The 27,481-nt window shown below is 48.3% G+C and overlaps 1 protein-coding gene across 1 annotated transcript in view; it reads right to left on the bottom strand.

The window, feature by feature from the left end:
- Window positions 1–27,481, bottom strand: part of GRIN2A (glutamate ionotropic receptor NMDA type subunit 2A) — a 350,699-nt gene that overhangs the window by 141,448 nt on the left and 181,770 nt on the right. The window contains exon 4 of the mRNA XM_074322871.2: window positions 8,949–9,541. Within this exon, the coding sequence (XP_074178972.2) occupies window positions 8,949–9,541 (593 nt within the window). The remainder of the gene's footprint in view (window positions 1–8,948; window positions 9,542–27,481) is intronic.

Here is a 27,481-nt window from a genome sequence, read left to right as displayed (position 1 = left end):
GGGAGCTTACCCCACCCCGAGTTCTAAGAGTAGGTCTGCTTTGGCTTAACCCACTCCTATTTTCTTTCTCAGTAATGGGTCAGGAGTCCAGAATTAAGCCAGTTAGTACATGGCATTTTCAAAATGGCTGTTATTGACCCAAAGATGGGCACATGACCTAATCTGGTCACAAACAAAGAAGTTACCTCAGGTGTTGCTGACAGCAAACCTATATTCATGAAGGAAGCAGTTTGAGAAGAAAAACCACACTTCCCAAAGAATAGAGTTAAGAGATCACAGGGAAAAGAACTATCACCTTGATCAGACTGCACCTGATGTTCACCCTACCTCTGGAATCCCAATCAAATAATTCAATCACATAACTGAGTTAGTTGATCATTACCTGAAGCAAAAACATCCTAACCCACACCAAAGGATTAAAGATAATGTATTTAAAGTGACTGGCACAAAGGAGGCACTTAATACATAGTAGGTTGTGTCACCGGAGTACTTTAACATTTCCATTATATCAAATTTTAAAGTACATATGCTTCCAAAATGTAACTTATGAAACTTGAAGTTCCCCTCCCTCACGCACATAATGATGTATTAATTAAATTTGAAGTTTCTTTTTATTAATAGTGATGGAAATGAAAAGGAAATAAGCACAGGTCTCAGGAGAGCTGTTCTCCATCAAGCTGGAAACTGAGCAGCTGATTCCTTGCATTTGGACAGGACGTAACCAAATGAAGCCAATCCTCAGGAAACTGGCTAGGAGGATGTGGGCAAGTGTACACCAAACATCAGCAGATCGGCCAATTCATTCACCACGCTTTAGGGCTTGTGTCAAAATGTGGCTGGCCTCCCGTGCCCACGCAGAACCCAGCTAGCGTCACCAAGATAAAGTGATGCCTTCCTTCCTGGGGTCCATGCCAGGCATCAGGAGCCTGTCCAGGGGCTCAGTCACACCTGCGAGCCACCAACATTCGCATGGAGGCAGGAGATGGGGAAAGCAGAGAAGCGAGAGGACCAAGACAAAGAACAGGTGGACGGGCCCGTTCTGGCTGTCGTGCCCCCACCTAGAAGGGATGACAAGGAGGGTTTCTTCCCACATGTGCCTATGAGGAAGTGCACAGACAGACGCTCTTCCAGGAGAGGAAACAAGACAGCTTGTCAATGAACCAGCCCTGAGCACTTGCCCTTCCCACAGTGCCACATGGCCCTCCCTCGTGGTGGAAATAATTTTTAACTTTGTTGTTTTGTGTGAAATCAGATGTTTCCCAGATCATGTAGAGAAGGGAATAAAAAGCAGAGGTTTTTTCTTCCCCCTTTCCTGAAGTATCACTACGTCATCTCTCCAGATCCAAAGCTTGGCTCAGTATCTATGTCACGGCTCCGGCCCAGTGTGGTATTGGTTTCCTTTGACTCAATTGGTTTCCTTTGCCTAGCAGTTCCTCATGTGATAGAGTTTACTTTACTACTAGGTTGCACTAAACCCAGATAGATTAGCAACGGCCATAGATGATAGATCTTTGGAAGGTCCATAGTACCTAGCACAATGTCTAACACATAGCAGACACTCTACAGACACCCACCTGGCTGCACACACACACACACAACCAAGACTGGGAAGTCTCCACTGGGAATCTTGGTTGTGTGTGTGTGTCTCCACAGGGAAAACAATGACTGAAATTCACAGCCAACTCTTCCTCTCCAGTATTCTCCTTCCCCCACGGTGATTACCAATTAATGGGAAGTTCCTCATGGTTGGAACCCAATCGCTCCTCTGATTCTTCATTCTCCCTGTGTGTTCTCACTCAGTCCTGGGGCTTTCACTGTTACCAATAAGCTCAAAGCCTATGTATTGTATTTTCAGTCTGAACTCAGACCCTTTTCTCAATTGACTACTTGAGATTTCTACACAGGGGTCTCGAACGTGTGTTCAATTGACCATGTTTGAAACTAGATGCTGTCCCTGACTCACCCTCCCCAAATTTGTTCTCTTCCACCGTTTTGTAATATTTAGCCGTACAAGTGAAAAAAATCACTGATTATTATCTCCTTTATCACATCATACTCATCCATCAAGTCTTGCTAATTTTACCTCCAAAACATGCATATGCAGCCTCACGCTGATTCTCTCTCCTAGACTGTGTCATGGTCTCCTAACGGGTCCCTGTGTTTACACATTAAGACCCCCTGCTCGCAATGTCCTCACTGTTAGCAGGCATCAGAGTAATAAAGACGGTGTTTTTCTTTGCTTTACCTTCTCCCAGAAGAGAACCACAGCAAATTATTAGTATATGTCACCAAATGGAGATGTTTCAAAATGAAAACTTTCCTAGTATTCACACCCTAGAGGAAACAGATCAATGTGTGTTTTTGTTGGGTAAGCTACTCCCCAAATCCAAAGACTTGCAACTGGATGAAGGCAAATTTGAATAGTCTTATGTTTTATGCATGACCCCAAAACAACCCAAACCACCTTTCCCTCAAGGTAAAGGCACAGCCAATTTCTGGTCCTTCCAAGTTGCCCAAATTTGGGTTCCTACCATTTGTCAAGCTATTCACGGGTTGCCAGTTGGAAATGATTGACTTGCATTGCAGGGTTGGCATACGGTGCTTTTGACTTCCAGCCAAAAGAGAGAGGGCTGTGTTCCAGGAGAGCTGCCACAAATAGCGATGATGCTGAACAGAGGCTGTGGACTCAGCTCCCAGGCTGGGCACGCAGGGGGCACAGCACGCCTCTTGTGGTTCAGCACGACACACGAGGAGTCCAGATCAAGCTGTGATTCTGGGCCACGGAAGGAGGAGCGTTAACATCTGCAGGGTGCCGACTATACCCTAGATGCTTGGCTACGTACACTGCACGTATTTAAATGTTATCATAATCCTTTATGGTTAGAATTATCTCTGTTTTCAGTCCAGGATATGAAGGCCCAACGTCATGCAGTCACTTGCCCAGAACAACCCCGATAAAAGGAGGACAGGAACACAACACTGTCCAAACCCACATCCCACAAAGTCACGCCGGCTCACAGGATGCCCTTCGGGTTCCCAGTGTGGTACATGATGCTGGATCCTTACTGACTATTCTCTTCAAGGCTTATCAGCCTTTCCCCCCACCATTCCTGAGTCCAGAGGCCCAATTAGATTTACAGCACAGGCCCACAGGATGGCTGGGTCTCCTGGGTGCCTGGTGTCATTGCCAGAAATGTCTGTCAAGCATATGGTGATCTAACAGATAAATATTTGCAAAAAGTTATCCCATTTACCCAGGGAAGTTTGAACTCCGGTCAAGCTCAGAGAATTAATTGAGCAGGCTCTTTTACTGGCATGAGAAAAAGGAACCAACAGTGAGTATTCTGATTATCAAAGAAAAATATGCCAACCAAGTTTAGGACACTCTCTTAATAAATCACTGAACCCGGAACTTTTCCTAGTGGTTATTTTAGAAACGAGGACTGAGAAAAGCATCATTGTAATGGATACGAATTACACTCACTCTCACTTATATACCTTCCTCCCATTTCCTTCCACTTGGGGTAATAATTTACAATGCGGTCGCTTCTTAAAGCAGAGGCCTGACTTCATAAGCCAAGAAGTGAATGTCAAACACAAAAGTGGTTCAGTCAGGTGTCATCAATTAAGGCCCAATAACCTCCCTTCAATACTAATGCTTAATTCTCCCAGGAGAAGATTGTTTTTCCCACTCGGTTGGACGATAGATCTACTTGAGTGCCTCTATTTGACTTCCAATGCCTTTAACGTCTCCTCAGCCTACTCCCTTAACGGAAATGGGAGCAACAGGACATATAGTTGTAATCGGCTGTCAAAAAACAAGGTTGAAATATCCTTCCATTTCTCACTTCCCCGCCCGTGTCTGGCTTGTAGTATAACCTGTATAAATTAAAGTAACAATAACGATGATCATTATCATTATTATTAGAATAAAAATGACCAGAAGGCAATAATGCCAGCTATTTGTGAAGTGCCTGCTACCTGCCAGGCATGATGAGAAGTGATATACATACATAGTTACATTTAATTCTGCCACAATACGAAGAAGTGACTATAACACACACACACACACACACACAAGCATGCACATTATAGGGGGAAAAAACGGGGCTCAGAGTGGTTACTTACTTACACTTGGTCAGTCTGTGGCTAATTCAAAACCAGTTCTGTCCTGTTACCCAACCCATGAATGTTTCTACACTACACGGCCCTTCTTTCCTGGGGCCATATTCCTCCCAAGGCAATCCTTTGGCAAGACAGTTTAGATCTAAAAATCACCTGCCTCTCCCTTCTATGACCTCTTCCTCAGTAAGTGTAAAATGCGTTCCCTCCAATGCAGAAGAGGAAACACACACAAAGGTGCACGTACGCACACACACACACACACACACACACACACACACCCACATGCACATTTTATCAATTACAGTGACCGTTTCCAGGCTGCTTTCCATATGCCAGGCTGTGGGCTAAGAGGCAAATACTCCTCTTATCCCCATGTTTCATCCGATGGAACAGACCTACAGGAATTAAGGAACTAGCCTGAAGTCTTAGATCCAGGAGAGCTCAGATCAGGGATTCAAACCAGGCTGCCTGGCTGCCATGCCCACACCCTTCCCCGTGACGCCATACTGCCTCCCAGGGGCCCCATCCACCAGTGAACTGGACAAAACAGCCTGGTTCCACACCAGCAACACAGGTAATGGTTTCCCCTCACAGTGCGGGGAGGTGGGGTGATCTGCTCTGTGCCTGGCGAAGGAGCAGATGTTTAATAACTTTGCAGTAGCGAGGAGGAGGTTACATAACGTGGCTGAGCTATTTCTGAACTTTGGAAAATGCTGACTGCTCTTTTCAAAGTGCCTCTGTAAAACCAAGAATATTATACATGAAGAACAGTTCCCCCACTTTGTAAGTCCTGACATCCCAGAAACAGAAACAGGTCCACGGTAAGATCGTTACCATGTCATCCTCAGCAAACCGTCCCTCGCCCCGCTCCAGCATCACAAGCAATAAGTCTTGGTTACGGGCTCCTGACTGTACCAGCTCTGTGCATACATCCCAAGTGATGTCCACGCAGACCACTAAGGGACACAGCCAGCTAGCCCCAAGATGCGGCATCTGACCACTCAAAGCTGGACTGCAGCTCCATTTGGTGACACATCAGGAAACCACCAGGTGTGCCTTTGTCTGAACCTCTCCTGAAGCCGCTTACATCCCTCTACATAGTGGGGGTAATCAGAGCTATTTGTTTCCTGGGTGCTTTGCAAATAAAGACGTTTTAATCCAGCTGGGAAAAGAACTTTTAAAGCTTGAAGTGAGAACCCCTAACTGTAGAGTCCTGGGCTCCACTGAGCATGCTGTTGGGTCCCACCCAGGCTGCAGATATGCCTGCTCTCTGCCTTTGGTCATCCAGGCTGGAGATCCCTTACTGTCAACAATCTCCATGTCCAGCAAAGGGGGATGATCGAATCAAAGATGGAACACTTATACAACAGAATACAAAACCGTACTGACAGACACATGCTCAAATTATATGTATCTTCACGGATCAACGCGGGAAAACTCAGGTTGAGGAAAAGTACACTCTAACACATTCGATACCATTTGTGAACCATAAGAAGAACTCTATTGGGTCTAAGGCTGCGCATACATCTATATTGAAACACAAAACGTGTACATGGATTTTGATAATGCCAAATTTACTGTAGTGTTTTCCTCTACCCAGGGAGAGAACGGGAGAAGAGTGGGGCTGGGCGGAGGTATAACCCAGATTTCTACATTCTCAGTAACGTCTTCTTTCTTTTAAAATTCTGAAACAAATGTGACCTGTTAACCTTAGTTATCTGTGGTAAGTATCGGGCGGGTGTTTTAGTGGACTCTGTGCTTTTCTGTACTATTCCTTTTTTTTTCAATATTTTTTTAAAAAGAGTTATTATCTGAGTTTGTCATTAGACAAATCTCCCCGGCCCTCATCAGACTGTACATTTTTTGAGGAAAGAAGTTCCTCGTATACAGGGAGTAGCACAGGGTCCGTTAGACGGTACGAGTGATAGGTGGAGGATGGAAAGATACAGTGCCCTTAACCCTTTTCTTAAAAACTGCCTTCTTAGGGCTTTCTCAAGCTCTCAGTTCTTGCCTTGCCTGGGTAGGTCCCACTCTTCCCTGGGACGTGTTTAAGAAACGCTGTGATAATGGGGAAGTGTGGTAAGGAGGCTTTGCTCGTGCCAGAGTCCAGCCTCTCCCACTGGGTGAGGACCACCCGCACCCCATAAACGGAAAGGGGTTTCATTCAACACCAGGCAGTGGATGACGGCTCGCCACACGCCACATTACTTCTCTGGGACTGAAAACCATCTACCACATTGCTGCACTCAAAAGCATAACTCCTGGAAATAGCACAACAGCATTTCACCGCAGCAGGATTTGTCTTTTTTTAAGAATGGAAGTTGGGGTGCTCGCTGGAAGGAAATTTGAATGTCTTGCCAATTTTCCGTCTCAAACTCCTTTTCCTGTATATATTATATTTCAATTGCCCTAAAATTGAGTTATGTTTCCATCAAATTATACATTTCTGAATATTCCGGCTTCAGGGCCCTTCTTGTTATGGAAAGTACCAACTCATTATCCCAGCCTTTGTCTTCGGGTTGGCAGAATCCTGCCTCTGTAAGAGGCTCCACGTTTCCTACGGATTGCTCTGAGTTCCTTCCTGGTATTTGAACAATTATTTAAAATGCTGAAAATGGCCATGTCGAAACAAGATCGCGAAAGAGGGGAAGAGAGGAGGGAAAGGGAAAATTTCAAAGGACCATGATTTCTTAATTTGAGGGTTGATTTTTCATGGGTGTGCCACACACACACACTCACATCTCCAGCCCAGAGATAATTCCTGAACTCTAGCAGATCCAAAGTTCTAAAACCTTCCAGAAACATTCTAGAGTGACGTGTTACTCTGTTAATAATAAAACCAAACAAAGTAGCCTGCTGACTGTAATGTCTGACGACCAAAACACAACTTCACGGATCCCTCTGACAGTCACTAAAGAATTACCAGCTGCCAGGTATCGTGCGAAGCAGCCCTTTTCATGCATCGCCGCATTTAATCCTCACGACACCCAAAAGAACCTGGTTCTCAGCACAAGGTCCCAGGTCAGCATCACCCAGGAATTCGTTAGGATTGCAGATTCTTGGAGCCCACCCAGAGCTTCTGAATTGGAGACTGAGCGTGGGCCCCGGCAATCTGATCTAACAAGTCCTCTCAATAGTGATTCTGATACGGAAGTTTGAGAACCGCTGCCTAGAAAGTACCGTGTTTCCCCGAAAATAAGACCTCGCCGGACCATCAGCTCTAATGTGTCCTTTGGAGCAAAAATTAATGTAAGACCGGGTATTATATTATATTATACCCGGTATTATATCACATTATACCCAGTATTATATTATATTATACCATATTATACCTGGTCTTATATCATATTAAAATAAGACTGGGTCTTGTATTAATTTTTGCTCCAAAAGACACATTAGAGCTGATGGTCTGGCGAGGTCTTATTTTTGGGGAAACACGGTAGGCGCTATTATCATTGTTTTGCCAAGAACAACTGAGGCCTGGAAAAGTAACATGATTGTCCAAGTCACACAGAAAGCGGAAGACACAAGATTCGGACCCTGACAAGTCCAACTCCAGAGCCCAGCCATCCCTGCATCACGGTGCTACCCTGCTCATTATCTCAGGGATGAGTGTGGATTAAATCAGCGAACATCGGGCAAAAACATGTGAAATGGCTGTTCAAGTGTGAGCACCCTAAAACTCAACGGCTGAGCCATGGTGACGGGCCACAAAGAGCAATGACACTTCTCACAAACATAAAATTGAACACAAGCGTCCACCGAATGGGAGAAGTTACATAAATTATGATACACCCATGTGATGGAGTAGAATATGGCATTAAAAGTGATGTCTGCCATGATTTCCAATGACCTACAGAAATATCTAGGACACAAAAAGGGAAGAAATTCAGATACACACTTGAACAGAGAGTAGGGGCCCCCGTGTGGGCATTTCTCCCCAAGTATAACATGTTGGTGAGGATGTGGGAAGTTAACTGATTTCACAAACTGCTGGTGCGAATAAAAATTGGTAGAGTTATTTTGTAGGAGAAGCTGGCAATAGATACTTAATTTTAAAATGCACAGGCTCCAGGACCCCCAAATTCTACTTCTTAGAATCAGTCCAGAGAAATACTTGCACGTGTGCATAGAGACATGTAGAATGATTGTCCCTGCAGGTTAGTTTCTAATGAAAAAAAATCTGCAACGACCTAAATTTCTATCATTATGAAGACTGGATAAATAAAGAATGGTATGTCCCTATTGAAGAATGCAATATATAGGTCGCAAAGAATGTAGATATTCATATATATGCATTTGTATGTATACGTATAATCTACATACACACATAGATACGTATATCTACATACACATATATCTACATATATTCGTAAATGTATGTGCATGTGTATGCATTTATACGTACACATACGTATACATATATCTACATATACTCATACAGGTGTATATGCATACATATATCTCCATATATATACCTGTGTACTTGAGATATAGCTACAGATAGAGAATGGATAGACAGGCAGACAGACAGACAGGCAGATATAGCTAGATCTCAAGTGTACATTTCCAAAGTATATTCTTGAATAAAAAGAGTAGGTTGCAGAAAATAAAGTATGAAGTTACTTAAAAACAAAAGATGAGAAGAGAGTGAGAGGGAAGAGAGGTGCAGAATCAAAACAAAACACCCCGTAAGCACACACACAACATGCTCTATTTTCAGCGCACATTTTCGACAGAGCACGTATCGCTCTTAAGATTTAAACAAACAACAGCGAACTCTGACCCTAAGCAAAGAGAGACAAGCAAAGAACCCCTCTTACTGGTGCAGAGTGTGCAGCGGGACGTCTGGCTTCTCAGTCTGCCCGTAGCAGCTGGCCCTGGCCTCGGGGATATAGGAGAACCTCTCCAGCATGGAGGACGCGGCCGTGGTCAGGATGCCCAGGCCGTCCCTTACTCTTGACTCCAGGCTATAGTCCCAGTCGTCATAGGAGACCGAAATGAGTCCTGATGGAAACTCTTTGGGGATGAGCTCCGTGTTCCCGGAGACCAAGCTGGGGACAATCCAGAAGAAATCATACCCGGTGAGGCCGAGGGAGCGGGCCTCGCTCAGGATGAGGACGGCCTCATCTTTGGAACAGTAGAGCAAGATGACAGAAGAGTGGATCTTCTTCAGCTGGACTTGTGTCTTTGCATCCTCGAAGGACGTGTCCAGGGTGATCACGTTCTGCATGTCCCAGCCCACGAAGCTGTTGTCCACCGTGGTCTTGATGAAGCCGATGAAGTCCCTGTAGCCAGGGAAGACGGTGGTCACCAGGGAGAAGACATGCCAGTCGTAATCCTGCATGATCTTCAGCATGACGGTGGCCTGTTGCTGGATGGACGCCCCGAACTGGAAGAAGGTAGACGTCGGGTCCTGCCAACAGGTCAGAAAACAAAAGGAAAACAGTGGATGAGGCAGAAAGCGATTTATACAGCACCATCTGTCTTCATAGGCTTGTGAAGCTCCTTCCTAAAAGTGAGGGAAAAGAAATCAGACATCCATTCCTTCTTAAATATTCCTGAGCACCGACTATATGCCACACTCTGGAACACACATGGGAAATACAAAGATGAGAGAGGCCCCTGAACCGGGAGCCCACAACCTGGTACAGTGAAGAAAATCTGCTATTTTGGCCGTCCCGTCATCTATTCTCCTCATTTTTCTCTAGTTCATCCCATCCACCCGATATGGTTCCAACAGAATGAACTCCCTCTGGCCCTGTGGCTCATAACTGGAAAATGAAACCAACAGAGACAAAACAACATCTGAAAATAGAGACAGATTCCTGATGACACACTTGGACCACCTGGAGTCTGCAGCGCCTAAAGCCATTTATTCTGGACCAGTTGGTTACATACGCCAGCAAGTTCCCGCTTAGCTCCCTTGAGTCAGGCTGAGTAGGATTTCTGTCACTTGACTTCTAGACGTCCGTGTTAATATACAGTATAATACACGCTGGGTGGACAGCTATCTGTTTAATCAACAGATATCTGCTGAACACCTAACTATGCAGCAACACCACGTAAGAGCTCGGAGAAAGAATGATCTAGAAGGCAGACACAGGCATGGTCTCTGCCTTCTAAGATCGGTGGGAATTTGAGGCAGAGCGACTTGCATGAACTGAGGGCTGAGAGAGGCGTAAGGGGACGCTGAAGGAGAAGCCAGGTGTGGAGGAGGGGAAATGGGTGGACATACGGTCAGAGGAGGCCTGCGGATCCACTGTGACTATTGCAGGAACTGCAGAGCAATGCATTATGGTTTGTGAAGCAGAGGGGATGAGACGATGTTTAAGAGCTTGGTGGGAACCCCATCACGGATGGCCTCCGGGGCTATGTTCAGAGCACAATGGGGAGCTGCTGAATAGTCTTACCCTGGAAAGGGACACAGTAACAGTAACTCGTGCTGGGTGGAAGGTCCTCCCCAAGTCTGTGATCTGATCATGAGAAAGATTTCCATTTAGAAAAGGCAGGTGATGCATACAGCTGTACAATTTACAAACTACCTTCATGCCCCTTAACTCATCAAATCTCCACAATAACCCTATGGGGTTGGTATATTGTTAGCAGGGGAGAAAGAGGCTTCAAATGTTCGTAGCCAGTAAGTATCTGAACTTAGGCTATGATTCCACGACCAGCCCCCCCTTGCGACACGAAGCTCGGCTGTCTCGGGATCACTGACGACATGCAATATAGCACATGCTTAAACCATGGTGCAAAAGTGCCAACAAAACAGGAGGTGTGGCTCTGTGTTGTAACAAAACAGGATTTGACAAATACTGAGATACACTTTTTTCTAGGAACTGAAAGAATTCTCAAAGGGCCATTACCATAGCACAGCCATGCTTTCATTTTTTGCATTCTATATTCACCAGGTGCACTTAACAAAAACTCATATGAATACGGGGCTTCCGTGTGTGTGTGTGTGTGTGTGTGTGTGTGTGTGTGTGTGTGTGTGTTAAGAGTAGATGGTTCCATTCATGTTTTTCAGAACAACACGTTGCGGCTCTGCGTGTCAGCTCTTTCAAAAAGCCTGCGTAGTTTTTCCTGTGGGCGCTCATGGAACAGAAAGGTTTATCTGAATGGGCCAAAAGCTATAGTTCTTCGAAATACTCCCCTTTCCCAAAATGCATGGGTTTGGGGATAATACGAGCATAGAGAGTCTGAAGGCAGAGAGAAAACAGGAACAAATGCCTTCTGGGCCCCTTCCAACATTACAGTTCTGTGAATTTTACCTAATTAAATCAATTAAAGTGGGAAACGGATTTAAAGACTTTGGATAATTATCTTTTTCCCTACAGTAGGTTTTGGAGAAATCCAATATTCTTGGATAGATTAATCATTTTAAATCATCCTCAACAGGACTGTGCACAGCTCAAGGGCGAAGATTCTGCTGTCCTCATCTTTCTGCCCCCAGAACCTGGCAGAAGACTTGGCATATGACGCATCAGTTAACGGAGGGTGAGGAAATGCTTGAGTGAATGAATGCGTGAGTGACGCCTAAGAGCAATGACCTTGGTTGAAATATAAAGTGAAAGGGAACGATTCAGTACCTGGGACTGTATTTTGTACGGCTATTGGAGGTCATGTCCAAAAAACAAAACAAAACAAAACAAAAACACCACACCAAAAAAAAAAAAAAAAGTGTACCATCACCACCCTCCTATCCTGAGGAACCAATCAAATGCCCCAAATATATTTAGTGTGTCCTTATTGATAAGGAGGAGACTAGAGAAGCTCTGGAAGCCTCTGCAGGTGTCCACAGCACCTCGTTAAATACCAAAAAAGGCAACAACAGTAAGAACCCACCCACAGAAGAAGGCACAGAAATGAAATCGCAAGGCAATTATATGCCTCAGCCTCGTGCACTGTCAGCTGCCTCAGGGGATGGGACTGAAAAGTTCCCAACTTCATTACCAAAGAAATGTAGTAATCCCTATAGAGCAAAGAAGACTCTGAGGAAACCGGTCACCAGTGACACTGGGACCACAAAAGGCAATGGGCCCAGCATCTTCTTGCACCACTCACCCTATGCATGGCTGCCTGACTGAACCATGCCCCTCCTCTCCCCTAGTTGTCGATGGCTCCCCTGGACCTGCCACATCAAGTTTAGACTCTCTAACCTTACCCCTGTGTGCATACTAGTCAAACTTTATCACTGAGCTAGCATGGACTCTGGGGTCTATGGGATCTGAGCTCGAGTCCTGCCCCCCGTTAAGTAGCCATGTGCCGGTGGGTAACAACGTCAGCCTCCTGCGTCTGTTTGTTTGCCTGCAAAATGGGAATCGTGAGCAGTACGCCACGGGCTGCTGTGAGCATGGGATGAACGGTAGGAGTGAGACGCTCACCAACTCACGGGGACTCCAACAGTTTGGGGGCTCCTCTCCCCGTCCTCTGACACCACCGGAAACCTGAGGGGATCGCATGCTGTTTCAGAAACTGGTACCTCCAGAGGTACCGGCATGCCAGTTTCATCCCCCTGCGAGCCAGCCCACTCATTCTGAGCCCGAGGAGGCGGCACGAAGAGAAGGCACTGTCTCTGCTCACAGGGCTGAATACTGCTCGGGGAGAAAGCATCACCATGTCCTTCAGGACCTCACGCCGTTACCCCACATCACTTTCATTTCCACTGACATCGGAAACAAACTTCAAACACGGCTGTGGACCAAAGGCATCGCAATCCCCTCGGAGGAGGGACGGAAGCGAGTGTTATTTGCGAAACAAAATTGCACAGCGAGGCACTGAAGAGGCTCACGTTCAGCTTTGGGTTTTTCTAAGGTGGTTTTTGGACTGGCAGGAGGTGACGAGGGAATTTGGCCACACTCCCGGGGCCTGGCAGCTGATATGCCAAATGGCCCTTTCTTTCAAGGCCCTGAACGCTCTTCGCTTCCTGCCTGGATAGCAGAGGCTGCATTTCCCGCAATTAACCTTCTCCTGCCACCTCTCAGCCTGTCCTTTGCAGATTCTACAGATCACTCTCTGACCACCTCTGGCACCAGCTTCCTCAGCGGCGTGCAGCCGGGGGAGAGGAACAGATTTCAGACACCCACTTCGGTTCTGAAGCAAAGGCAGTTCGCTCCCCATGCTCCCTGCTCTGCAGAACACAGAACAAACTGTTTTAAACACAGAGCGAGGGAGGCAGGATGGTGTGGGATTCTGGATGTCTGCTCTCAACTCTGTCTCAGTCCCATCAGGACTGAGGTCTCACTCTGATGTTCTAGAATGTTCTAATGCTTCACTGAGTGCTCGGGGTGAGACGTGACTCCATGGATATCAAAGCCTAATGTTTAATGGAGTCTAATACCAACTTTCATTTTCACTTACCCATTCACAAAGGCTATAAAGGACACCCACACCCATTATCTGTTTGAGTCTACCCAGGAGACAAGGAACTGCAAGTGGTCACAACCCTCATGGATGCATTTCTCATAAAGACATAGGGAGAGAGGTTACGTGCTTTCCCTAAAATCCATGTGGCCCCATGCTGACAACAGCTCAGTTATTGCAAGCTGTCATCCAGTATTCCTTTGCATATACCAGTGGCTCGCAGACCGCACAAGAGAATCACTTGGAAAGTTATTAAAAAATGTTTGCGCCCCACGCCAGTCCAATTGAAACTGAATTCCTGTGTCCTGAGTAGATGAACTCCAGCGCCGCTTTATTTGTTTTTCTCAGTCGCACCTCAACAGCAGGACGCGTGCTCTTCCGGTTAATATTTTCAAAGCGTAGCACAATGCCTGACACACAGTAGGGGCCCCCAACAATATTCGGTGAGGAAATAAACGAGCAGGAAGCATGAGAGACCCGCTTGTTGTGGTAAACCCAGCCCCCAGCCCATAGTTTCTTTTCTTCCTGCCTGCCGGCGTGGGTACCAGCAGAAAGGATAATGACGCAGGTGACCCAGCACAGATCGGGAGGGGCTCCCAGGGAATTTGCTTTCTCCTGTCCAAGGGTGGCTTTGGTGAGGCCTGACGTACTTTTTGCCACTCTTACTGGTTCCCCATCGAGCTTTTAAACATTTTTCGGTTTCCATGGATGAGGGAAAAGTAAAGGCATCAAACTTGGTCAGCCTCAGGATTCCCGCGAGTGGCATTGTCACACACAGATAAGCTGAATCTGTGCAAATGAGAAGGTGAAGCTTAAGCGTCTGGTGACTGGTGGGTTTCCAGGTAGGGTAGCTCTCGGTGGCTGAACTGCTCCAATTCCGAGACCAGGAGCTAAACACCAGTCTTAACTCGGAGTCTGTGCACTGGGTCCAAGGACTAGAATGGAAGAAATGGTTCTTAAGTAAAATAACGTGTGAGAAGAGCTCTGCGACTTGGGGGCGCAAGGGACAAGAGCCACACACAGCTCCCGAGCCTTGAGCCAGACCGGAGCCTGGGCCTCCGACACAGCACCTACTGGCCACATGTGACTATTTAAATGTAAACGGAAAGTATTAACTAAAATGAAATGGTTGGCTTCTCAGTCACAGGAGCCACATTTCAAGAGCTTGACAGTCTTTGAACTTTAAAGCTGACGCTCTCCTACTCCTTCCAGCCTCGTCGGCCCTAAACATGCCAATTCAGTTGGTCTGAGACAGGGTCCAGGATTTCTTTCATTTTTTCTTTCTTTCTTTCTTTCTTTTTTTAATTCCCTGGGAGAGTGTAATGTGCAGCCAGGGTTGAAAAGACTCATCTAAGCCTTCAGTCTCCAACCCGGTAGCTGTGCATCAGCCCACTTGGGGAATTTTCTATGCCTTCAGGTTTCCAGGCTGCATGCCATCCCCACTGAATCAGAATCTCCAAGGAGGAGCCCTAGAGTATGGATTTCCCCCCAGAATATCCAGGTGGACAGCAAACCCAACGTTCCTGTTTTCTAGCTGATGAAACTGAGGCCCCCGAACCTTGGATACGTTGCTCCCAACCTCACGTAAGTCCGTGGTACCGCACGCACAGACACGGGGTCCCCCGCCATCTAATTCAGTGCTGTCTTTGCTGTGTTGTGATGTCATCAGGTATGAAATGCTTTCCACAAGGAACGGGGAGTCTATAGGAGGCACGTGGGCTTTGCTGACAGCCCACCTGGGATCTGCTTCTCACCACAAGGGAGTTATTTAACGTAAGGCTCTGTTTCTCCATCTGAAAAGTGGGACTATAGTAACAGTCACCACCTTGAGGTGTCCCTGTGCGTATTTTGAGAGACAATGCACACAAAGCACTTGGCATCAGGACGTGCTAGGTCAAGTGCAGCTGGTGTTAACAGTGGTGAAGATGGTAGCCTTGACTGTCAAGCCCCCAGTCCCACATCCATCACAGACGTGTCAGTGCCCCCACTTCCTGCTTATCCAACCTTCTGAATGTCCATCACCTTTGTCTTGCCCCCCTCCTCCCACCGCCCCGTCAGCCCTGACTTGTGTGACGTTGGCTAGTTGCCTCTCACCTGCCCCTTGGGCTAGAATTCTCGAGGGCAGGGCACCATGCCCTTCTGGTTCTCCCCAAAAGCGGGAATAGCACCGGGCCACAGCCTTGGGAATAAAAGTGGGAGAAGAGTCCACAGGCTGCCAGTGGGCACAAAGGGAGACTGTGCTTCATGTATTTGAGCGGAACTGCCAGATCTGCTGCTCTAGGAAGACACATTCATCTATTGATTGCCTTTCATTCGTTCAGTGAATGTAACAAACTTTGGCTATGTTCAGGGGATGTACATCGAGGAAAGAAGGTTACCAAAGTGAAGGTCCCTGCTTTTATGAAGTTTCCATTCTTATGGGAGGAGATAGACCAGAAAGAAGGAAATTAATACACAGAACAGTTTCAAGGAAATTGGGTGATGTAATAGTTCAGGGGGAGGGGAGGGGAGAACAGAGGAGGGGAGAAGAGGGGAGAGGAGGGGAGAGAGATGAGGGGAGAGGAAGGGAGGGAAAGGGAAGGGAGAGGAGGGGAGAGGAGGGGAGAGGAGGGGAGAGGAGGGGAGGGGAAGGGAGAAGATGGGAAGGGAGGCGAGAGGAGAAGAGGGGACGGGAGGAGAGGCGCTCCCCTTTAGATTATCTGGTCATCTACATTGGAGCTAATCAAAAGAATACCAAGAAAAATCAGCCAGGCCAAGCTGCGGGGTGGGGTGGGGTTAAGGAGAGCCATTAAGGCAGAAGGAGCAGCACAGACAAAGGTAGGAAAGGGCTTGGCAAGTTCCGGGAGCAAACGGAAGGTCAGAACAGCGGCCGTTTAATGAGCAAAGGAGAGAGTGGTAAGAGACGTGTTAGGACAGGAAACAGAGGCCCTATCACACTCTGAGTGCCCTGTAGGTCATGGTACAGGGTCTGGCCTTAACCCCTAGATCAATTTCATTCCAAACACCTCCTCGGCTAAATGGACCATTAGTATCTCCCAACAGGGAAGCTGGGAGGGGACCTGGAGCTTTGGGAATGTTGGGGTTTCATGCAAGCCAGCCCTAGTCTTCCCTTTGGGATTCTGATCTGTGCCAAGAGGGGACGCAGCAAGGCACGGGACTGTCTGCTGTATCATGGAGTCTACTGGTACCCTCACCTCGAATAGTAAGGCTGGAACTCCTCTGTCTGCCTGGGCACTCCAGCCCTGTACCCAGTTCAACATCCAGAGCCAAGCTCTCTGTCTAGCGAGTCATGCAATGCTGGCAGAGAGAACTCAGCAACGCGGGGAGAGACGTATTCCTGGATTCCAGTTCCAGCCCAGCATCCTCTGCATTCATCAGAACCACAGGATGCCTACATTCTGGGCCCCAGCCCTGCTTTCGGGGTCGTTAGCAGAGCTGGCCCAGAAGGAACACCTACTGCGACTCAGGCCCTTATTTCCAGGCAAAGACGCAGCAAAGGCCCAAGCTGGCTTCCTCGAGTGCTCTGTCAACCTGCAGGTGAGCTTCTGACTCAAGGCTTCCAAACAGGGTTGTTAGCAATTATAGATTGTCTGAGGCTATGCAGGAAGCACTGTTTGTTGTTTCGGTTTTGATTTTTGTGTTTTTTTGTTTTGTTTTGTTTTGTTTTTTGTGACTGGGTCACTGGCCTTGCTCTGTGCACCTGAAGCCATTTTTTTTTCCAGATCCCTTTTCTTAGAGACCTCATAGGCATTTGTTATTCTGACCACGCATCACCCTTTCTTCCTTTCCTGACAATAGTGAATCCCCCCTGGGAGCCAGCTTTTCTCTCTCTCAGTCAGGCCAACTGGCCCCTCCACTCCCCACAGTGTCAGCAGTCAGTGCAAGAACAGGAACGTGTCCTCGCCTGGTCAGAGTGACTCTCAGGATTTGTGGAGAAAGCACGTAGGAAGACAGTCTTCTCACTGGTAGACTTGAACCTGAAAGGACGTTCAGCCAGAACTTCTGGCAGCCATCCTGCCACCTTTCACCCTCCGGAGAAGGAAACCATCAGAGCCAAAGGCAAAGCTGAAAGATGGATCATTACCAAATCCTAACATCCTTGTTGAGCACCTTGTTCAAGCCACACCTGAAGCCAACCTACCCTTGTTGTCACTGCATGTCCCAATTAATTAATTAATTATCTCATTCTGCTGAAACCAATTTGAATTAGCTTTTCTGTCACTGGCAAGCAAAGATTCCTGATGCCACTTTGGCTAGGGGAGAAAAATCGAGGATAATGTGATTCGTTCCTCACACATCCAAATTTTAGAAGCATTCAAGCTACAGCGTGGAGGGTTTCCCTTCACTATCCTTCCGTTTTCTTATCCATGCCTCTTCCCCCAGGGCAGCTGCCGCTCTCCACATACGTCCACCTTCCCTGCATGAGCCCTTCATCCCTCCTTTTTTTGTGTGTGTTATTGTTGCTTTTCGTCAATGTGCTGCTGAGATTGGTTTCCTCTCTGAGAGTCTGACAGCCACAGCCGCCATAACCCAGACAAAAGACATGACAAGTTGCCACCAATAATAACTGTTTGTCATTAAGCTGTTACAGCAAGGAGAAAAAGCAAACAGGTCCTGTTCATTAAGTTTTCGTCTCTGGCTGTCACACACAGAGGGGCCGCTGCTGATCTGAAGGAGGCAGCTTTCTTTTTGGAAAAAGGAGAGTCTTGGGCATTCCCATAACACTTGTGAGGGGCAGGCTCTGGTGGTAAACATTATAGTAGAAATGTCCTCTCAAAATGTCCCGCTGTCCTCAAAGAAATGTCTATAAACCGCTCTGAGAGCTCAGCCTGCGAGGTAATTGCTTCTCTCTTTGGGAGTCCTGCTCCTCACAGCCCAGACGTTTGTGCCAAATAAAGGGTTCAAGCCTTGGCTCCGCCTTCTACCGTATTTCCCCAAAAATAAGACCTAAACAGACCATCGGCTCTAATGCGTCTTTTGGAGCAAAAATTAATATCTAACCCGGGTCTTATATTAATTTTTGCTCCAAAAGACGCATTAGAGCTGATGGTCTGTCTAGGTCTTATTTTCAGGAAACACGGTACTATCGTCGGGAACTTGGACAAAATCCTTCATGATCTTCGAGACACCATCTTCTCATTTTTAAATCGGAGGGAACGTCAGCCCTCCGATTTATGCTTTAAGGAGGCAGCAGTGATTGCAATAATGAATGGATTGCTCTCGGAACATGGCAAGAGCTTGACTCACGGGAGCTGGGACTACTGTGGCTGCTGTCACCATAAAAGAGTCAACCACAAAGGCAACAAGACAGCCCAGACACTACAGCCCACAAACACAGCACGGGTGCAAACACAGAGTCCCCTGTGGCTCTTTCCCATAACAACATCACAGCTCCGAAGGAGCTTACCGTATCAACTGAGAACGGCTGATAGACTGGCCCAGGGTCAAAACTGAAAGCCCCACATCCCCGGAGACCCCCTGGCCACACAGAGCTGTAAGTGCATGTAATCCTCACACTGACCTTTCAGGGAAGCATTTCTATTCCCATTTTACAGTTGAGGAAGTGGAGGCTTGCAGAGAGGGGCTTCTTTAATGTGCACAAGAAGCGCAGGGCAGGGCCAGGGGGGCGGGGGAGGACGCCTCGTTCCGTGTGGACTGGACTCAGTGGATGCGGCTGAAACAGCGCTAACAAGCTCCCAGCTGGCGCCGCTGTGGCTGGTCCAGGCATCGAGCTTTGAGTAGCGTTGCGGAGGCTCGGGCACGTGACCGGGGTCGTGCAGCATTTGGCAGAGCAGAGACTTGGGCCTAGGGGTCTGACCCCACAGCGGCTTTCAGCCATGATCAACCATGACGCCAGGGCCCCTCTGTCTTCCAGGGAAGAGTGGGGAGTGACACAGACAGTGTCTGCTGTCTGACACCCTCACCTCTTGTGTGTTTCCATTGGGCCTCCCTGGATGCGACAGCCGCCTGTCACAGCCTGTCAGTCCTGTCGCTTATGTGACAAAGTGCTTTCAAGAGAGACTGTGAGTCAGAATGCACTGTGTGGAAAAGAAAGAAGAGGGGCCGCCCAGGGTGAACCACCCCACTCCCGGGAGAGACCCAGAGCCACCCAGGAGCCCAGCGAGTTCGGAGGTGGCCGTCATTTAGAAGGTGGCAATGGCCATCTGCCAGGTGAGAAATGACTGCACTGGGCTCACAGCTGCCCTCTCTCCTGTGTGCTGGCTTTCATCTTGAGGGGGTCGCTGAGTCTCTCTAAGCCTCTGTGTTTTCATCTTGAAAATGGACCCAGCGGGACACTGGTTACCTGGAGGGGAGTTTGGGGGATCAGTGACATGGACACGCACAAGTGCTCTATGAACGCAAAGTGGGGGCCAATGTGCCAGCTCTCTGAGTACAGAATGAGTGCTGCCACCTCCTCGCCCCCACCCCTGCACCCCAATGTTCCCAGAACATGCTGTCCAGGCCTGTACTGTGGGTCTCGTCACCAGGTATTTTTAGTGCCTATTTCAGTATCTGTCTCCACGCGACTAGATTAACACTAATTCATCTTTGCAGCAACAGCACCCAGCCCAGCTCCTGGTACATGGTGGAGCTCAGAACACCTGAGCTGCAGGTATCTATAAGCAAAGGAATGGAAGGTGGATGGATGCATGGATGGATGGATGGATGGATGGATGGATGGATGGATGGATGGAATATGTTGTGACAAAGTGAAGGAATGAATGATGCTTCAGTGAGAGTGGCTCAGTCAGGGGCGCATCCAGGACTTAGTAGGAAGGTGGGGTACAAGTGAGTGCTGTGTGAGTCGGGCTGTGAGATGAGGGAGCTAGGAGGCGAATCTGAGGGTCTGAAGCACAGGAATCCTTTGCTACCCAAACTCTTATGATCTGAAGACTGGAAACAAGTATAGTTTTAGGGGGACTTGGCTGGTATTCCTTGTTGTCTGAACTCTTCTGCCTGCTCTGCAGAACTCAGGAACCAAACAGATTCAGACAAAATGGCATTCCTCTCTAGCCAAAGCCAGGAACAGACTCCATCAAGAAGCTGTGTGCACGCTGCAGTCAGTCTGACTTGGGGCTCTCGGCAGCACAGGACACACACGCTTTGCCTTCTCCAATCTCTACCTCGCTCCCAAGCCCCCTTTGATGCCCTCCCCTCCCAAAACATATCCTGAGCACAGAAGCCAGACACAAAAGACCACATACTGTACGACTCCATTTATATGGCACGTCCAGAACATGCAAATCCATAGAGACAGAAAGCAGACCCGTGGTTGCCAGGGGCTGAGAGAGGAATGGGAGTGACTGCTAATGGGTGTGGGTTTTCCGTTAGGGGTGATGAGAAAGTTCGGGACGAGGTAGTGGTTGCACAACATTGTAAATGTACTTAATGCCACTAAATTGTACTTTAACTTGGTTACAATGGTAAATTGTATTTGTATTTTATCACACACACAAAAAGATAAAGAATAAATAAATAAAGCAAGCAGGGCTGACCGCTGAGGCTGGATGCTTCCCCCGGGTTCCTTCAGTCCCTTTGGTATGAGGGGGCCCGTAGGGAGCCCTTGGACCTCATGGCCCTGAGCACCGACCCAGCTGGAGGAAGAAGCTGCGGGGCCTGCAGAAGCAGGCTGCACGCATGTTCCTGCTCCTCCTGGGCCCCTGGAGGCCCCAGCAGCCTTGCAGTCAGTCAGAAGTCATTCCCTGACCTCACAGAACCTACAACTTGAGTGACTGGGACAGCAGCTTTCTCTAGGCAGGGCTCCCAGGCAGATGTGGCCCTTCCTGTTCTGTACACACTCAGACAGGATGCTACGATGGTTTTGCAAGAGCACAGCTCGGGCAGAATCACGGAAGGGGAGCTGCTGCAGTGGAAGGCACACGTTTGCGATGAGACATACCTGTGTTCCAACCCCCACTCAAACCTCCGTTCTGCCGCGTACCAGCTCTGTGGCCTTGGGAAACTAAGCCTCCGTTTCCTCTGCTGTGAGACAAGAAAAGCACTCGCCACCCACCTCCTGGATTAGATGTGGTCATGGGCACAAACGTGCCAGCACCGGGCCTGACCCCAGTGACTCCAGCCTACGGGGTATGTATCCCACGCCAGCCGCTTTTCCCACATTATCTCATGGAACCTTAACTGGCACAGCCCCATGGAGTAGGCAATATTAATGGCAAAGTGAATTCATTTGAATTTTGTTGGATTCCAGAGCCCTCGCTCACCGCCCCTGGGCAATGGGCAGCCCAGCCTTCATTGGTCTTTACCCATTTGCTCCCTTTACTTGACCCAACGCCGGCTCCTGTTGCATATATTCGAATACTGCCTCAAGATCACGGCTTAGCACAGCCGCTCGCTGCCAGTTTCTCCCTCCGGAAGTAACACCTCCGTAGCAGACATTCGAGCCCTGGAACCAAGGGATTTAGCAAGCTAATCTGCCCCATGTCACTTGGGCCTAATATTCTGCTGCCTCATCACTTGCCCATGAAACTAACAGAGTACAGAGCTTGCTATGTCCTATGTAGACTGAGGCATCTCGGGGGCTTCAGATTTGTTCCTCTCTCATACTCCTGGGGACTAGTAGACCAAGTACAGAAGACGATTGGCTCCTTTAACAGGCAACTCTAACTGCTCATGTGGGCATTTGTGTGTGTGTGTGTCCTCGGCAAGTCAGAAAGCAAACACTGGTTGGTTCTCTCCAGCAAGTGTTAAGCTGAGACCCACTTGGAGCCCAAAAAAAAAACACCGAAGATGAATTAATTGTGACCAGAGTTCACCATCACACTTGAACTCGGAGCACAAAAAGAATTAGGAACGTAAACAAGGGGCGGGAAGAGAGAGATTTTAATGGAAAAATTGATGGTTTGAGTGTTTTCCTGAGAAGTGACATAAAAGAGAAAACTGAATGTCAGTCTCTGAAAAGGGTTCCAAGTTACTATTTAAAGGAGAAAAACACAGTTGATGGGGGTCCCGCGAGGAAAAGCACAGGTGAAGGCCTCCCAGTTGCAGCCGCTCTCAGTGCCGGCTTCAGGCAGGGGCGCAAGTCAGCTGACTCGCTGAGGGTCAGGCAGGTGTGTCTTCTCCAGCGCAGGTGAACGCAGAAGGGACGCCTCCTCAGGGCCTCAGGCGAGGGGAGCCCTGACACACGTCACCCGAGACGTCCCAGCCTCCAACGACACCCCTCACCCTCAGATCGTTCGTATTTGTTTCAACTCTTATGGAAACCATGGGGAATTGGTAGACGGCTCTGTTTCTTCCCATTTTATACACGAGAAACCTGAGGTGGGAGGGTGTGAGGAGACGTGCCCAACGCTGGGTCCACCCATGCCTTCCCGCTCCGTGTGGAGTGCCGGCTCCAGAGCACTTCTCACCTTCACAGTCCACACAACTCATATGATTTACTTGTGTTTATTGTTTTCGTGTCTGATGATCCCTGATCTGATATAAGGGATATTTTGTTCGTTCATTGATGTATTCCAAGTATTTGTAACAGAGCCTCCCATATAATGAAGTTTAATACACGTACCTGTGGAAATGAATTGAAGATATTCCAGTTGTTGTTGGAAGGGAGAAAGTCAGGCAAGGATAAAGGGAGGGAAGGAGGGAGAAAGGGAGACACAGAGAGAGGGAAGGAGGGAAGGAGGAAAAAGGGAAGGAGGGAAGATGGAGAGACCCAGAAAAGGAGGGAAAAATAAAAGATAAGGAACTAAGATTTTCTGTGATTTAGGAGAAGAATCCATTGAAAACATTTTAAGCTGAGATATGACATGATCAGATTTTTGTCTCCTGAAAGGAGCTAGAGCACGAAGAACAGCTTGGAGGAGGGAAAGAACAGAGGCTGGAAGAACAGGTCAAGAGGCCACGGAAGTCATCCCAGAAAAGGGGGAAAGCCCTGAACTGGGATTGGAGCAACGGAGATAAACAAGAGGAGAAAGATTCCGGAGACGCTTAGGAGATCGATGCTACCGGCCTTGGCCACCAATTGATGGGACTGGCGGGGGGTTGGGGTGTGGAGGACAGAGGGGCCTAGAGGATGATGGCCAGGTGAACGGGTGTCACTTACAAAGGTAGAGAACAGGGGAAGGACCTTGTTTCCTTCCTCACAGTTGTCTCCCTGGCACCTAGCACCATGCCTGACACATAGTAGTGGCTGAGTCAATGTTTGTTGACTGAATGAGTGACCAAGGGGGACCAGGAGATACGGTAGGAGAAGGGGGAAGTCCATACAGAAGGCAGCTTTGGACCAACCACTTACGAGACTTCCACGTAGGGGAGCCCAGCCAGCAGCGAGATATGCAGGTCTCAAGATCAGGAAAAAGTTTAGGGCTGGGATTTGAGCCTTAGGGGTCATCCATGTGCAGGGAGTTACTGACAGCTGTGGATGGCATCTCCTCGCGTGTGGAATGAGAAGACTCTTGGGAACGTCAGGAGAACATCAGAAAGTATGTGCTAGCAGAAGGAGCGATACATAAAGGAGACAGAGAAGGTACGCAGGAGAGGTACCAGGAGAAAGCAGGAGCGTGTGCAGTCTTAGCCGCTGTGGGAGCAGAGAGACTGAAGAGGGAGGCGGGATGAGAGGTGTCCGAAGTGTCCAGGAAGACAAAGACTGGAAGGGATTGTTGCCCAGGCCAGTGACAGGCGCACTGGGGGCTTTCGCATGAGTGGAGGGCACAGACGCCAGAACTCAGGGATCCAGATACGTGAAGGAGACACAAGAAGTGAAGCAGACAGTGGAAGAAGCACCGACACTTTCCACCCAAACTCTGCTGCTTTTCAAACCCAAAGGTATTTTGAGGCAGAGAGAAGACTCCCTCTGACGCTGGGATCAAACCCGGGCCAGCTGGCAGGAGGCCTTCTTCTCTTTTCCCGTTCACCAGGTCATCTATCTCTCTGTCCCTGTGCTGGACGAGCAAAAACGTATGCAAGGAAACACAGGAAGTCCTAAAATAAGTCCCTACATGCTAAACGACAACGGGGTTGATGCTTTTTAATTCCAAAATGAACGCTTGAATATTGAAGAATGGGGTTCCTTAGTTCTTCACTCTTGACATACCTTTCTCTTTGCAGAGCAAATACGCCTATAAAACCTAATTGTGTTCTGCTCCCAGGAACAAGCATGAAGTAAGGGTTGAATGTGGCCGGCCGCTGAGACAGCCTTGCCGACACCCTCTGGAGCAGAGAGGGCTGCTCCTCCCAGCTCTCACGCCCCGTACCATCTTTCTGTTGCCATCTCCATGGAGGTTGCCAACACCCTCTTCTTTGAAAGGACGGAGAGAACAGAGGGCCCACTGCACACTCAGCTCATTAGCGGCGCGCACATGTGCCTCTTTTCCTAATGCTCGTGTGAGATGGGGAGTGGACAACCCTGGCATAAAACCCCAACTCTCTTCATTTTTTTAATCCCTTGCCAAGCAAAATTTTCAGGTCACAAATCAGAAAATTAGAGGCACCGCAGGTACAAAACACACACACACACACACACACACACACACACACACACACACACACAAAACCACTAGGATTTTAATCAGCCTTTGCCTCTAAATGACTTTATCTGTCCAACACTCAAATTCTCTCCACGAGCCCCAGAATTCCCTATTAGTCAACATCCTCCTTTCTCCAGGCCATTCCACGTCCATCATGTCAACGAGTGATACGTTCGTAGTAAGTGGTGGGAGGTTTGGTCCGTGGTTTTCATGCAAACAGAGCCCTGCTGACGTGGCTGCCCTCACCTCACCTGGCATCATGATGGATGAACTTACCCTGCGGCTGCCAGGTGGGGTTTGGGGATGAGTGTGGTCTCATCCCTGAGGGCACTCCATAAATCCCTGCAACCAACTGCCCGAGTCAGAAGAGGGTTTCACCCTCTCGACACCCCGAGTTTATCTCTACTCTGGCGCTGACGACTCGGTGTCAAATGGCTCCCAGGACAAACGCCACACAGCACAGCAGGCCCTAGAGATGCCAGCAGAGTCTGGGCCCTGGTGCCTCTGTCGGCTCGTCCCGGACCACATGCTGCTGGAGTGACCACTCAGCCCCCGTGTACCCGCCACAGGGCCTTTGCTTGTGCTGGCCCGTCTCCCTCCTCGCCGGTCTTACTCATCCTTCATCTCACTGCTGGATCATCACTGTTTAAGGGACGCCAACCTCCCTGATTAGGTAAATGTCCTCTCTTCTATGCTCCTTCTTGTATTTTCATAGCACTTAATGTGGTTACAAATTAACATTTATTTACAGTTGCCCCCCCCTTACCAGCAAGGAATCTGTTCCAAGCCCCCAGGGGGTGCCTAACACAGCGGACAGTACTGAACCTACAGAGACTCTGTCTTCTCCGAGACATACACATCTGTGACACAGTTTAATGTATCAATTAGCCACAGTGAGACATTCACCACAATAATAAAGTAGAACAACATACTGTAATAAAAGTTATGTGAATGTGGTCGCTCTCAAAATATCTTACTGTCCTGTATACACCCTCCTTCCTGTGATGATGTAAGATGAGAGATACACGCTTACATGATGAGATGAAACGGGTACTCAGATGGCATGCAATTTAAAACGTATGCATTGTTTATATCTGGAGTATTCCATTTAATATTTTCAAACCGTGGTTAACCAGGGTAACGGAAACCACAGAAAGTGAAACCACGGATACGGGGTGTGGGAGGAGGGTGACACTAATGTGAAGGCTTTTCTGAGTGTCTGTCCTTCGCTGGAACCTATACCCACGGTGCTTGGGGTCTAGATGGGGAACAGAAGCATTAACCAAACAGCCATGCAAATGTAAAATTGCTATTGACATTTGTGTTTTAAAAGAAAAGTATGTGGTACTTTAAGAACCGACAATGAAAGAAACGGAACAATCTAGACAGCCAAAAATTGCCCAGAGGAAGGAAAGCTGGCGGAGGCCAGCAGGAGAGGAAGGAGTGTCTTTCATGAAGACGGAGCTTCATGTGCAAAGGCCCGTCGGTAGGAGGCAGAGTGAGGGTCTGAAAGGAACCACTGGGGCGAGAGTGGGAAACACCCATTCTCTGCTTAGAAAATGTATTTTGATTCCTTTATACATAGAGAACAGGCTACTAACTTCCTCTCACCTCTCGGTTGCCCGGGGATCTTTTCACAGTTGCCATTTAGTCTCTTTCAATAATTCTCTGGCTGCTACTCAGAGAAAAGGTGCTAATTGTCTTATTAGCATGGCTTTGCTTCTCTGTGACCACAAAATGCTCTTCCTCCACCATGGCAGGCAGCTGTGAGTGTGCCCTGTCTTAGTCCTGTCCTCAGCTAGAGGGACCAGCCGACCTAGCGCCAGACCCCACTTTTACCCCTGGGGAAGATGAGTTAAGGGACCTCCCCACACATGGTCAGCTCACAAATGCTGGATCTAGAATGGAACTGCAAACCCAGGGCTGCTTTTGCTGCATCACCCAGCTGCTGCGTGCCCCATGGGCCCCCCAAAGAAGAACGCAGTCTTTCCCTTCTAAAAACACTCCTCAGCATTTGGGTCCAGACACTGTGGTTTCCTTTAAGGGCCTTCTTTTTCATTTTTCCCCTGTGAACCCTCAGTTCGTCTTGACAGACATAAGGAGCAAAACTGCAACCCACAGTTGTGACCTGCTTACTTCGGCAGCCAGAGCAGCAGAAATGAAATCCATACAGAGCCTGCGAGGCAGTTTGCTAGAGGAAAGGCGGAAACTAGAATGATGCTGTCACATCATGCCTAGAGAGGGGACCAGGATTACCAACCCAGGAAAGGGGGCAATGTCGACTCCCCGTTAACTGGGCGATTTCTCAACCAGGACGCTGACCAATGACAAAGATGACCAATGAAGGGCTAGGGGCCGAGAGAGGCACTCGCTGGACCTCTCTGAACCTCCCCTGGGGACTGTTCTGTGGAGCTGAGCAGGAGAGCATCGCCTGAGCCTCTTTCTGGAGGCTTCCAACAACCACACTCTCAGGGTTCCAGAGTGTCACCTGGGTCCCCGACATGTGC

Source organism: Rhinolophus sinicus, chromosome 10 (genome assembly GCF_057876585.1).
Source record: "Rhinolophus sinicus isolate RSI-liver-muscle chromosome 10, RSI-T2T, whole genome shotgun sequence".
Lineage (NCBI taxonomy): Eukaryota > Metazoa > Chordata > Mammalia > Chiroptera > Rhinolophidae > Rhinolophus > Rhinolophus sinicus.
Note: the sequence above shows the minus strand (reverse complement) of the source record. Positions and strands in the feature narration are given on the sequence as shown.